This window comes from Triticum aestivum, chromosome 7B (genome assembly GCF_018294505.1).
Source record: "Triticum aestivum cultivar Chinese Spring chromosome 7B, IWGSC CS RefSeq v2.1, whole genome shotgun sequence".
Taxonomy (NCBI): domain Eukaryota; kingdom Viridiplantae; phylum Streptophyta; class Magnoliopsida; order Poales; family Poaceae; genus Triticum; species Triticum aestivum.
Window position 1 is genome coordinate 147,698,773 of NC_057813.1, and position 11,113 is coordinate 147,709,885.

Consider the following 11,113-nt stretch of genomic DNA (forward strand, 5'->3'; position numbering starts at 1 on the left):
GATGCTAGGGCCACCGACGGCACGACGTAGTCGCCCGCCGCGGAGAGGGCCATGGCCGCCTCGTACGCCGCCTCCTCTTCCTCCTTCGCCGCCACCTTGTGCCGCTCGTCCTCCTCGCTCTCTCGGAGGACCGCTGCAACGGCCGCCTCCTGGTCCTCCTCGCGGACGACGAGCGGGGGCGGCGGCACGCTAGGTCGACTTCGCGGACGCTGCGTTGCCTCGCCTCCTCGTACTCGAAGGCGAACCATCGAGCCCAATTGGACGAGTCAAAGGCGTACGCGGCGTCGCGGCGCTGCTCCGGCGCCGCACCTCCTTCTCGTGCGCCCTAGCCGACCGCGGCGTCGCCGGCACTAGGATCCTCTCCGAATCCAGGTGCCAGTCGTGCAGCAGGGTGGCGCCGGGGTACGAGGGAGGCACGCGGTGCTGCCAGTGCCACTCCGCCTGGTGCACTGGCACGTTGACGCGCTACCTCAGCCAGCGAGCTGGCACCGGCGGAGGCTGGAGGAACTCAGAGGGAAAAGGAATGGTGGGGTTCTTGCCCGTCGACTTGCTGTTGCCGACACCGGAGAAGAGACCCATCTGGCTTTGCTGGGGTGGCTAGGGTTTGCCGCCGAAGGGGGAGCAGAGTGTGGCTAGATGGGGACGGGGGCTGGCTGGAAGTGGATGAGGACGGCCCCGCCGCACGGTCGGCTTAAAAATGAACGACCCGAGGTCATAAATTAAGCTGATCAGACTGACCGCGGGCAGTTGGACAACCGCCAGGTGGGGACGCAGCGGACACCGAGAAGGCACGCGTGGAGTCCGTTCCGCATCCGCGCCGACGCATTTGGGGTGCAAATTTGGGCCGCAAATGCGTCGGCGCGGACACGAAGCGGACTCGATTTGGGTTTGGGTCGGCGCGTTGGGCCTTCTCTTTTGTCTGCTCCGACCCAAACGGACGGCGGCGGACGAAATAGGTCGCCCCATTGGAGTTGCTCTAATCTTTATATATATGGGGTTTAAAGGATAACAAAAAAGTTGTGCCATTTAAAAAAATATACTAGCAATCTTCAGGAAAAAGTCAAACTAGAACATATACACACGATCCCCTCCAGCTGGCCACATTGAGACGAAACAGAGTACACAAAGCCCTCCTCCTCCCTTCGTCTCCGTTGCTCCGTCTCATTTCCAAGCTCCATACTCCACCACGAGCTAGCTGGTACTGCTGTCCTGTCAGGGAGGCCCGCCGGCCAAGAAGATCGAGGCATGGCCGAGGCCGTCCGGGACGATCATCGTGGCGCGGTCGGCGTCGCGGTGGACGACCGCACCAACAACGGCGACAGCACGTGGGAGATAGAGGAGTTGGAGCCGGACGACCGGACGGCCGGACCGCCTCCTCCCCCTCCTCCCGGGGCAGCGGCCATCTCTGACGCCGACGACGTGTACGTGGCGGTGGGCAAGGGCGGGTCCAGCATGGCGGCGCTGTCGTGGGCGCTGACGCAGCTCGCAAGGCCGCGGAGCTTCGTCTACCTCGTGCACGTCTTCCCCGTCGTCGCCACCATCCCCACCCCATGTAATCAAGCAACCCTCTTCTCCCCCTTTCCTACCTCCTGAATCAAACATTTCTCCTATAATATTTGTTCACCTTAGCATTGCGAGATCGACGAAGCTATCTTATTACTAGTTGCCTTCATGAGGTAATAACCAGAACAGTGACGATTTTGCAACATGAATGTAGAAGTTACAAAGTTACCGGTAGTCAAAGTGTCACGTTAAGATCGGCGGCTAACATTCCGAAACAGTTGGTAAGAACACAGTAGAAGCAAGTCTGGTCTTGGATCGACCACCAATGGGTCCCAGCAACGTTTACATAGACAAGGGATTGGCTGGCAAAGGGTGGTTGCAAACAAGGTCATGTTCTTGGACTGGTCTCAAGAGGGTTTTGGCTTTGTATGATTGGAACTTTCAAAGGCGGCACCGCCAGTCCACCACACCTGGCTGGCTGCTAGGGGTTCAGAGCTTCCGTGAAGAATAACGATTGAAAAAGTCGGCCCGTCGAGGAGCTGCAATCGAGGAAGTTCTAAACTGTTGTTGATGCTGACCTAGGTTTTCATGGACTGATCTGTTCAGACTCACACTTTTCGGTGCTAATTATACTGACTAGGTGGACATGGTGTTCTCCCAAGCACAATTATATGGTTAATTTGATGCTGTTAGTTATCAGGTTCTTGCTTAAAAGGAGATTAGAGTTCTCATCTTACATCGCCAATGTTTTTCTTTTTGCCAAAGTACATGTCCAATGACAGTCACAAAAGGGAGAGAATGAATGCTTTTGGTAGAGCTTGTAGAGAAAAGGCATAGTGCTTGTGCTAGGTATCATTTTCCAAGTATATATTCTCAACAATCATTTTATGAAAAAAAATATTCTCAGCTATCAGATCAAACTTTTTAGCTCAAGTCTAATGGATATGTGGAGTATGGAGGATGCCAAACTTTAGGCGTTAGGTTCCGGGGGTGCCGAGAAGAATAGGACGCATACCAGTCTCTGATGTTAGCCTGCCACTGAAGTGTGAACAATCCAAAACAATAAGATTCCTTTTCTTGATATATAGCTTTATCTTCTTTTCTTTTTTTTGAGGGAGATATATAGCTTCATCCTTCTTATACACGATAACCTGATAGAGGCTTTCAACAGCTATATTACGCATATTTGTTCGTAAACCATTACACCTTTTTATCTATATATCACGAGGTCCAAGACACAAATATGTCGATTTTTTTATTCTTTTTGGCGTGTTTTTTTTTCTTTCTATGCGTGGTTTAATAGTTATGTCCTCAATATCAGAGTTTTCTGAATGTAATCATTTGACGACTGAAGAGCAACAAAGATTTAGTTAAAAGGCGTCTTTATGTTGTGACGAATCTGACACATGTGGCAACAATTTTCTGAAATAGTAGGAATGATGCCTAAGAGACAAGCAACCCCAGAGCAAGTAGAAACTTACATGAACCAAGAGAGATCCAAGAGGCGAGAGATGCTGCAGAAATTTCTGGACCACTGTCGCAACTTTCAGGTAAACTGGCTGCATCAGTTCTTTGCAATAAATAGATTAATAAATTAAAAACCTACTGCACTTTACACGCCAAATTTCATAGTAGTAAACTTACATTGTTGCCAATTATGATCAGGTTAACGTCGATGTGTACCTCATCGAGAGTGATCAAATCGCTGATGCGGTCGCTGAACTTATCCCTGTTCTGAATATAAAGCAGCTAGTACTTGGGGTGGCAAAATCCAACTTGCGGTAAGGTCTATATACCATGAATCATGCAAATCAGCTGGATTTTACCTACTTTTCTTCAGCTTGCCAATATATATCTACTTAATTTTGAATGCGCACAGGAAGTTGAAGAAAGGAAACACAATAGCAGGACAGATACAGAAGAATGCACCTCTCTACTGCGAAGTCAAGATTGTCTGTGATGACAAGGAAGTCGCAGCGGCGACGACTGCTGATCCGACACCACCATTTTCACCTTCCCCTGTAAATAACAACAGCAGATCTCGCACCCCGACACCGCCATCATCTACGCCAAATCACAATAGCATAGAGGCAGTTGATGGCAAAAATGATAGCAAAACCAAAGAAAGAAGGAAGATTCCCAAGTTTCTAAGGTGCCTGTCATCCTGATTGCTGTTCCAGTCACTTTCACAGCTGGAATGCTGTATGCGCCATCTTAAGGTAGCAAAAAGTTTGTGATTAAAAGTTTTGCCATATTTTGAATTTTAAACTTCTAAATCCATGGTGTACAAATGAGATAATTTACCGTACATGGAGCTTTTCAGCATATCTCTGTGGGGTTCTTTCTTATTTTATTTTATTTATTTTGTAATGAAGCCTTGTACTTGATTGCAGTGGTTATGGAGCTGCATGAAAAAAATGCAATTGCAATTGGAAACATGCAGATGGTTTAGATGCACCTGTGGTCTTAAGACTTCATAAACATTTTGCCCAACATGCATAACTGATCAAGTAGAAGTGGTAGCCAATCAATTAGTAGCATAATTGTTGGTAGGGAGCATCTGTGCTATATTTAGGACAATCAGTGAGCATCAATGCCGTAGTGCAAGCTGACATACACATGATTACCCTATTTTAATCAAACAGTATTTCAGCAAGACTTGTCGGATCGTGCACACAATGATGCAGTCATCAGTGTGAGCAACAGCAATGGCCAAGCAGGTAAAAACACCGGATAATTCCAACGAAACAAGGCCCTGTAAGGTGCCTTAGTTGCTGACAGTAATAACTTTTTTTACAACAGCATAAGCTGTTACAAAACTGAGTTTAATTCTGCACATCACGCGAAGACTTCTCACAAAGATTAGCGACTTCAAAACTGGTGGGGGAATATAAATTTGAAACATCCAATTCGTTCACTACAAAGCAGAAAATAGCTTGACAGACACAAAAATCTACATACGACTCATCTGTCAGACACATGCATGCGAAAAGCCTACAACTTCTAATTATGCAAACAAATGGAAAAAATGAACATTCTGTTCACTAAAAGAAATCAAACTCTAAATAGTTATCCGAGCCTTTCTGGGATGCACCAGTAGGTGCTGCACTAGCCTCAGATGTTGACACTGGCAGCTTTGTAGTCTGCCTCTCAATCTCGACAGGCTTCGGAACCTCTGGAGGGCTCGCACAGCGTATCAACGCCCAATTCACACCCTCAAAAAATGGATGCTGTTTTATCTCAGTGGCGCCACGCTTGCAACCCAATCGTTGTTGGGGCTCCTTAACAAGTAGGCCCCTTATTAAATCTCTTGCTGAAAAGCTCACGACTGGGTATTCTGGGAAACGCAACGGCTGACCGATGACATTGAACAGAGTCGCTCGGTTACCTGAACCTTTGAAAGGTGTTTTGCCGAACAGAAGCTCGTACAAGAATATACCAAAGGTCCACCAGTCAACAGCACTGCCGTGGCCCTCACCTTTGATAATCTCAGGGGCCAAGTACTCATGTGTGCCAACAAATGACATTGATCGCGCATCACTAGGTTCCGCCATGAGCTCGGGCCATGGACGGACCTGGTTGACAACTTCAGGCTTTGGCTTTCGATCTTTCTTTGACTTCGAGAAGAACCGAGGGCCAAAGCATGTTGTGGGGGCTGTGCACGATGGTTGTATCATGCAGGATGGCTCAGCACAAGCTGGTTGAGCACAGTAGGCCTGGCTGCTCTTCCGAAGTGCTTCTGTTTCAGGATTGGATGGCCTGATTAGAGTCGGGCTAACTGTGCAGCGAAGGGAGAGGTCGAAGTCGGATAGCATGATGTGCCCGTCATCACGGACAAGAATGTTTTCAGGCTTCAGATCACGATATATGATACCGAGCATGTGCAAGTACTCCATAGCAAGGAGGATTTCTGCTACGTAGAATCTGCGATTAAGAAGAAATGCAATATCGGATCAGTGTGCAGTAGTTTTTATTTAGTAGAAATGACTTGTAAAAAGAAATACTAAAAAATGTATTCACATAATATTACTGGGATATTTATGTCGCTATACGTTGTACTTGCTTCATTTAATTTGATGCATGTTTAGTTCTGCTGCATGGATGTAATCTGAAGCAGACTAGATGGATTTTGTAGCAGGAAATTAAATTTGCAAATGTTGCTTAATTCGCACAAGATTACACAATATGTCACCAATTAGCTACATTACTGGAAATTTTCCATACATTCAGCTAACTTGAAACGGATAATAACTTTCCACTATTCTTCACTTTGTTGCCACCATACACGGGAACACACAGAATCGGATAAACACTGTTGTTTAAAATACTAAGAAAATGCAGAATCCTAAAAGTCAAGAAGACAGTAAAGCATATTATGTACAGCGTAAAAGATGGATCAGACATACTTAACAGCTTGTTCTGGAAAATACTTGCCACGCTGTTTCTGTCGAAGTGTATGCAAGTCTCCCCCAGGGCAGAACTCCATAACAAGGCATGAGAACTTATCAGTCTCGAAGTGTGTGTACAATGTTGGAAGAAAAGGATGATCCAAGCACTGTAAGATTTCCTTCTCAGTCTGGGCTCGAAGCAACTTCTTACGGCCTGTGAGTGATGCCTTGTCCATAACCTTCATTGCAAAATAGCTCTTGGTTCCAGTCAACTCTGAAAGATACACACTGCCGATGTCACCACAGCCTAGCTTCTTCAATAGCTTAAAATGGCTGAGGCCAAGAATCCCGTCTCTAGTCCTGATCATCTGGATTGCCTCCCACCGTGAATCATTTGCCTTGTGAGGCTTGCTGGTGCTACTAAAACTGCTGCACGCGCTTTCCTCACTGACATCACTGCCTGTGCTCGGCCTGCATCGGCTGCTAATACCTCTTTCTCCAGTCTCAGACCTTCCCGTCAACCTGGCACTTCCACTTGCACTCGCTGCACCATGATCCTTATCTACCGCCGAGTCTGATTTCACGTTTCCATTTGTGTTTCCATTTTCAACAGTATCCTTCTCATCATCTGCAGGAACCTTGCTGGATGTAACATCAACGGACTCATGTAGCTTGTGAGATGGTTTCTGGTCATTGGACTGGACTTCTTTGTTTGGACTGCTGGGGATAGCCGATTCGGGCAATTTTCTTGGCAAGGCTGTACTGGGTTTACTCAAACTGGTGAGATCCAGAGGAGAATCATTCGGAGAATACTGCTTCTTTTCTTCAGTGTTGGGGGTTGTTGGGATGGTTTGGGGCATTGTCTTGGAAGTCATTGCTCTGACAACTGAAACCTGAAGCCCAGATTGCAACACTACTGGTCAATCAAGGGTTTGAGCTTGGATGGACCACTGAAGTGCATTCCAAATCTGCAAAAGGAGCAAGAAAAATCTTATAAACCAAAGATAGATACATGCAGGCAATAATTGCATGACTGCATGAGTGATCAACTCAAAGAGCAAAAGATCATCAACAGTCAACCATCAGTCCCAAACAAGATCAAGAAAGAACCTCCACAATCACCACTCAGATCCATCAACCTTCCCACCAAAGTGAGAGAGAAGTGAGACCTGTCACAAGTCACAACTGGACTTAACAAAGTTATCACTTGAGAGTTCATGGCGCCCCTCCTATCCTAGTCCTATATATGGCACTGGCGAGAGCACTGAACCTGTCCAACCGCCCACTAACTGTAATCATGCAACACTATGGATGTAGATGTAGCACTCCCCACTCTGGAATAAACAAGATTTGTTAGGGATCCGCAAAGAGGGGTGCCCTCTTTCTTTCTTTCTTTCCCATCAGAAAAGGAGAGGAAAGAAAAGCGGCTCCCAATCCCCCCATCACCCACCCGAAAACGACGCCTTTAGCCCCTCGCAGGCGCATTTTACTACGTACGATCGATTGGAAACGATACTGCAGGCGCATCAATGGCGTCCTTTACCGCCATCAATGGCGCCCTTTACTGTCACATCGAAACGCAGACTTTCTTGCGGAAAACTGAGGGAAAGCAAGAAATCATAATGAAACTGGAGAAAGCAGGGGTTGCGCTTTCGTCTTTTGATCTGCGGGATGCAGAGGCACGGAATCTCGCGTTCGTTGGATAAAGAGAGAGAAAGCAGCGGGCGCGCATGAAGTATCCAGGCGGCGCAGATCTAAACATGGCGGAATCACAGTCCGGTAACGGTGGGAGGAAGAGGGACGAGAGCCAGAGATCGAAGCAGGGGAAATGCTGCCATGGAAGAACAAGAAAAGGCACAGGAAATCTCACCGGAATGGCGTCGTCGTCGGGACCTTGAGGGGTGGTAGATCTTCGCGTGTCCAGGAATGGGACAAAGAAGAAGGAGAGGAAGGAAGGTGGAGGAGCGCCCGGAGGAGGCGGATCGAGTCACGGGGTACCCGACCAAGAAGCTGCCTGTGGGCTCTCGTGCTGCGGCTTGGGAGTTGCGACGAGTGAGAGGTGGTGGGTCGTTGGAGGTTGAGGCCGAAGTGTATGCGCAGTAGTAGGAGTAGTGGTACTGGCGCGGCGCAGGGTGGTAAAAAGAGGGAAGGGGACGGGCGCAGGAGGAGGAGAAAGGCGACGTGCCGGGCGCTGAAAGGCCAGCTTTCCCTCTCTCGCTCGCTGAAATCGCTGTGGATTCGTTCGCTGAGGTAATGATTCTGTCGAAAATTTGGGCTCCGGCTGATGGGGAGACGACGTGACGGGGTTATCCCAAAAATGACATGGATGGCCGCGCTCTACATGGACCGTTGTGTCGGCACCCGAAGCTTGCAGCCGGGAGCAAGTTTCAGGTGGAGTGGTCCAGCAACGTCGGAGTATCATACCAACTATCATCGTCTACGGTGATTACACAATTAACGTGTACTGTAATTGATACCCTATCTAGTGTCATTGTGTGATTAATTTCCTTCTGAATATCAACGTGCATTGCATGTACACATTTACTAGTCGAGACAAGTGTGGTCACAATAATTAGCATCGGACGAGACCATCATCTCTCTCCCCCCTACTTAAGAAAAATGTAATGTTTTGACGTCTGCCTCTTCGTTCAACATTTGCGTACTTCACATTTCTCTCTCCCGTTTTGATTATTCATTTTTACTTCAAAAACCAGCTCAACTGCCCCGCCTCTTATTTTGTATGTACCAGACAAATTATGGTTCCTTTGATAAGTTAATAACTGCTTAACAAATAACATAAATATGTTTGGTACATACCCATATCAATTTAGTTGTGTAAAAACGAAGATTTTATCTAGTAAACATTTATTTGTTAAGCATAAATTATAGTTATGTTTGTCACCGTTAATAAGTGTTATGTCTAGTTCAACAATACAAACATAACACTGGTGACAAGCATATATGCATTAACATAAATATCCTTAAAAGTAAATGCACGAAGACAATACATTATTGATAATCTCCATTAAACATCGAGCAAGTAGCAACCTAGTTGTGGCAACATCTAAACATCAGTGATGTTGCAGCCACGGGCCATGTTGCAAAGTAACTTGGCATGCGCCATGTTGTAAGGTGAGAGACACAATGACGGGGTCATTCGATCGTGTCGATCCAATGGCACACGGCCCGGGCTGATCTTGATAAAAAGATCAGTCGGCTGAAACGTAGCGCGAGCCATTCATTTGTTATCGGCATCAAAAAGGTGGGACCAAAATACAACTACCCACTTGGAGCATGACAAGAAAATCCCACACAATCAGGAGTTAAAATCATAACAATTTGCCTCGCTAACGAGGAAAATTAAGAACAATAGACATGGTTTATGCAATGAAATCTTTTTAATAAACGTATTTGGTGGGATGTAACTATAGCAGCTTGTGCTAAGAGTCATGCAACAATTGCTATATAAAAAAGTCGTGCCACAAATTACAACCCTACCGTAAAGCTCGAGCGGACCTTTTTATGGAGCTTTGTGTAAAAGAGAACTGCAAAAACACACGCAGTACCGGTTGCATGACTGCATGCAAACGAAGCTCAGGGTACAGTCTGTGCCTGGGTAAATTTGGCTGGACATGGTCAGAGTCTTGCAGGCCAGATGTACAAGTTTTCTTACTGTTTTCTTCTTCGAATCTTTTGAATCCTAATTTGTCCGTATGGATGAGGTACAGTGTATTGGCGCTCTCATCCAGCATTCATGGTTACTTTATGGATTGGCCAATGTAGAAGTTCAAATGCATGAAAAATCATGAGATGACACATCTTTAACTTTTTTTTCTATGGTAGCGATCATGAGATTGCAAAATTTTAAATTTTACCTAACAAGCAATCTTAATCTCTAGTACTTTACACAATTTTGACATTTATCTTATAGTAACTGAGAGAAAGTCACAGCCACAACAAAATAGGCATCTCGTCAGGCCAACTCCAGCGCACGACCTCAAACGGACGTCTGTTTTGCGCGGATTCTGTCTGTTTGGATAGGACAATTGGATCGTGTCCGGGCCTGTCCTGGGATGCGGTGGCCGTGCGTCCAGCGCGCAGCCGCATCCTTTGGCCCCATCCTGTCCACCACGGCCAAAAATGCCCATATAGTCATATTTCAATCTTCAAAACAAGTTTGCACGTCCAAATAAAAATAGTTTTACAACCCAATCGAAATTGTCTCTAAATAAAATAGTTTTGCAACCATATCAAAATTGTCTTGAATGAACCAATACATCTATTGGTTGTCAATGTGACTCCACACATGCTCAACCAAGTCATTTTGAAGATCCAAATGAGTGTGCCAATCACGCATTTCACAATGAAATTGGGCAAACTATTCAAACGTGGCCGGTTCTTGGTGGAGGGGCTCAACATTTTCACCATGAGAATCAAATCCTTGGTCGAAGATGTTGTCATCACGCTCGTCCTCGACGATCATGTTGTGCATGATCACACAAGCAGTCATCACCTCCCAAAGCTTCTCTTCATCCCATGTCAGCGCAGGATTTCAAACGATACCCCATCGGGATTGAAGCACACCAAAAGCACGTTCCACATCCTTTCTAGCACTCTCTTGCATTTGGGCAAATCTCTTTCTCTTCTCACCTTGGGGGTTCGAGATTCTTTTCACAAAAGTTGACTACTGAGGATATGTACCATCAGCTAGGTAGTATCCCTTGTTGTACTGGTGGTCATTGATCTCAAAGTTGACGGGTGGGGAGTGGCCTTCTGCAAGCCTTGCGAAGACTAGAGAACGTTGCAGCACGTTGATATCATTGTGAGAACCTGCCATGCCAAAGAATGAATGCCATATCCAAAGATCCTGTGAAGCCACAACTTTCACATGCCCCTTGTACTGGCCCTGCCAAGCAAATGGGCAGTTCTTCCACTCCCAGTGCATACAATCTATGCTGCCAAGCATGCCTGAAAAACCTCTAGCAGCGTTGGTCACCAACAATCTCTCTATATCAGCGGTAGTTAGCTGCCTCAAGTACTCAGGGCCAAACACTGCCACCACGGCCTTGCAGAAGCTGTACAATGACAGCAGACATGTGGACTCACTCATACGCACATACTCATCCCCCAGATCGCCTGGAATTCCATATGCAAGCATGCGGATGGCCGCGGTGCATTTCTAGTAAGAGGAGAATCCAAGCTTGCCAAGGGCATCTGTCTTG

The 11,113-nt window shown here is 46.6% G+C and overlaps 2 protein-coding genes across 4 annotated transcripts; one reads left to right on the plus strand and one right to left on the minus strand.

Moving 5' to 3' along the window:
• The first annotated feature begins 1,116 nt into the window (after window positions 1-1,116).
• Window positions 1,117-3,941, plus strand: LOC123157254 (U-box domain-containing protein 35). Its single transcript, XM_044575515.1, has 4 exons — window positions 1,117-1,552; window positions 2,935-3,053; window positions 3,169-3,284; window positions 3,383-3,941. Exons 1-4 carry the CDS (start codon window positions 1,246-1,248, stop codon window positions 3,669-3,671), a joined length of 831 nt encoding a protein of 276 aa, XP_044431450.1. The 5' UTR covers window positions 1,117-1,245; the 3' UTR covers window positions 3,672-3,941.
• A 412-nt stretch (window positions 3,942-4,353) lies between these two features.
• Window positions 4,354-8,083, minus strand: LOC123157253 (protein kinase G11A). 3 transcript variants are annotated; one of them, XM_044575514.1, is made up of 4 exons: window positions 7,762-8,083; window positions 6,972-7,060; window positions 5,910-6,859; window positions 4,354-5,427 (listed from the first exon to the last, which is right to left on the minus strand). In XM_044575514.1, exons 3-4 carry the CDS (start codon window positions 6,764-6,766, stop codon window positions 4,548-4,550), a joined length of 1,737 nt encoding a protein of 578 aa, XP_044431449.1. In that variant the 5' UTR covers window positions 6,767-6,859; window positions 6,972-7,060; window positions 7,762-8,083; the 3' UTR covers window positions 4,354-4,547. The 3 variants fall into 3 exon arrangements, with proteins under 3 accessions (XP_044431449.1, XP_044431448.1, XP_044431447.1); XM_044575513.1 differs by having other exon boundaries at window positions 7,002-7,060; window positions 7,762-8,082; XM_044575512.1 differs by lacking the exon at window positions 6,972-7,060 and having other exon boundaries at window positions 7,762-8,076.
• Window positions 8,084-11,113: the final 3,030 nt, after the last annotated feature.

Bases quoted from the DNA above. Each gene is read 5' to 3' on its own strand.
- LOC123157253 (XM_044575514.1), bottom strand. From the start codon at position 6,766: ATGACTTCCAAGACAATGCCCCAAACCATCCCAACAACCCCCAACACT. The intron at 5,428-5,909 runs GTATGTCTGATC...TCTTAATCGCAG, and splicing joins TTTCCAGAACAAGCTGTTAA to ATTCTACGTAGCAGAAATCC.
- LOC123157254 (XM_044575515.1), top strand. From the start codon at position 1,246: ATGGCCGAGGCCGTCCGGGACGATCATCGTGGCGCGGTCGGCGTCGCG. The intron at 1,553-2,934 runs GTAATCAAGCAA...TTTCTGAAATAG, and splicing joins CGCCACCATCCCCACCCCAT to TAGGAATGATGCCTAAGAGA. The intron at 3,054-3,168 runs GTAAACTGGCTG...AATTATGATCAG, and splicing joins ACCACTGTCGCAACTTTCAG to GTTAACGTCGATGTGTACCT.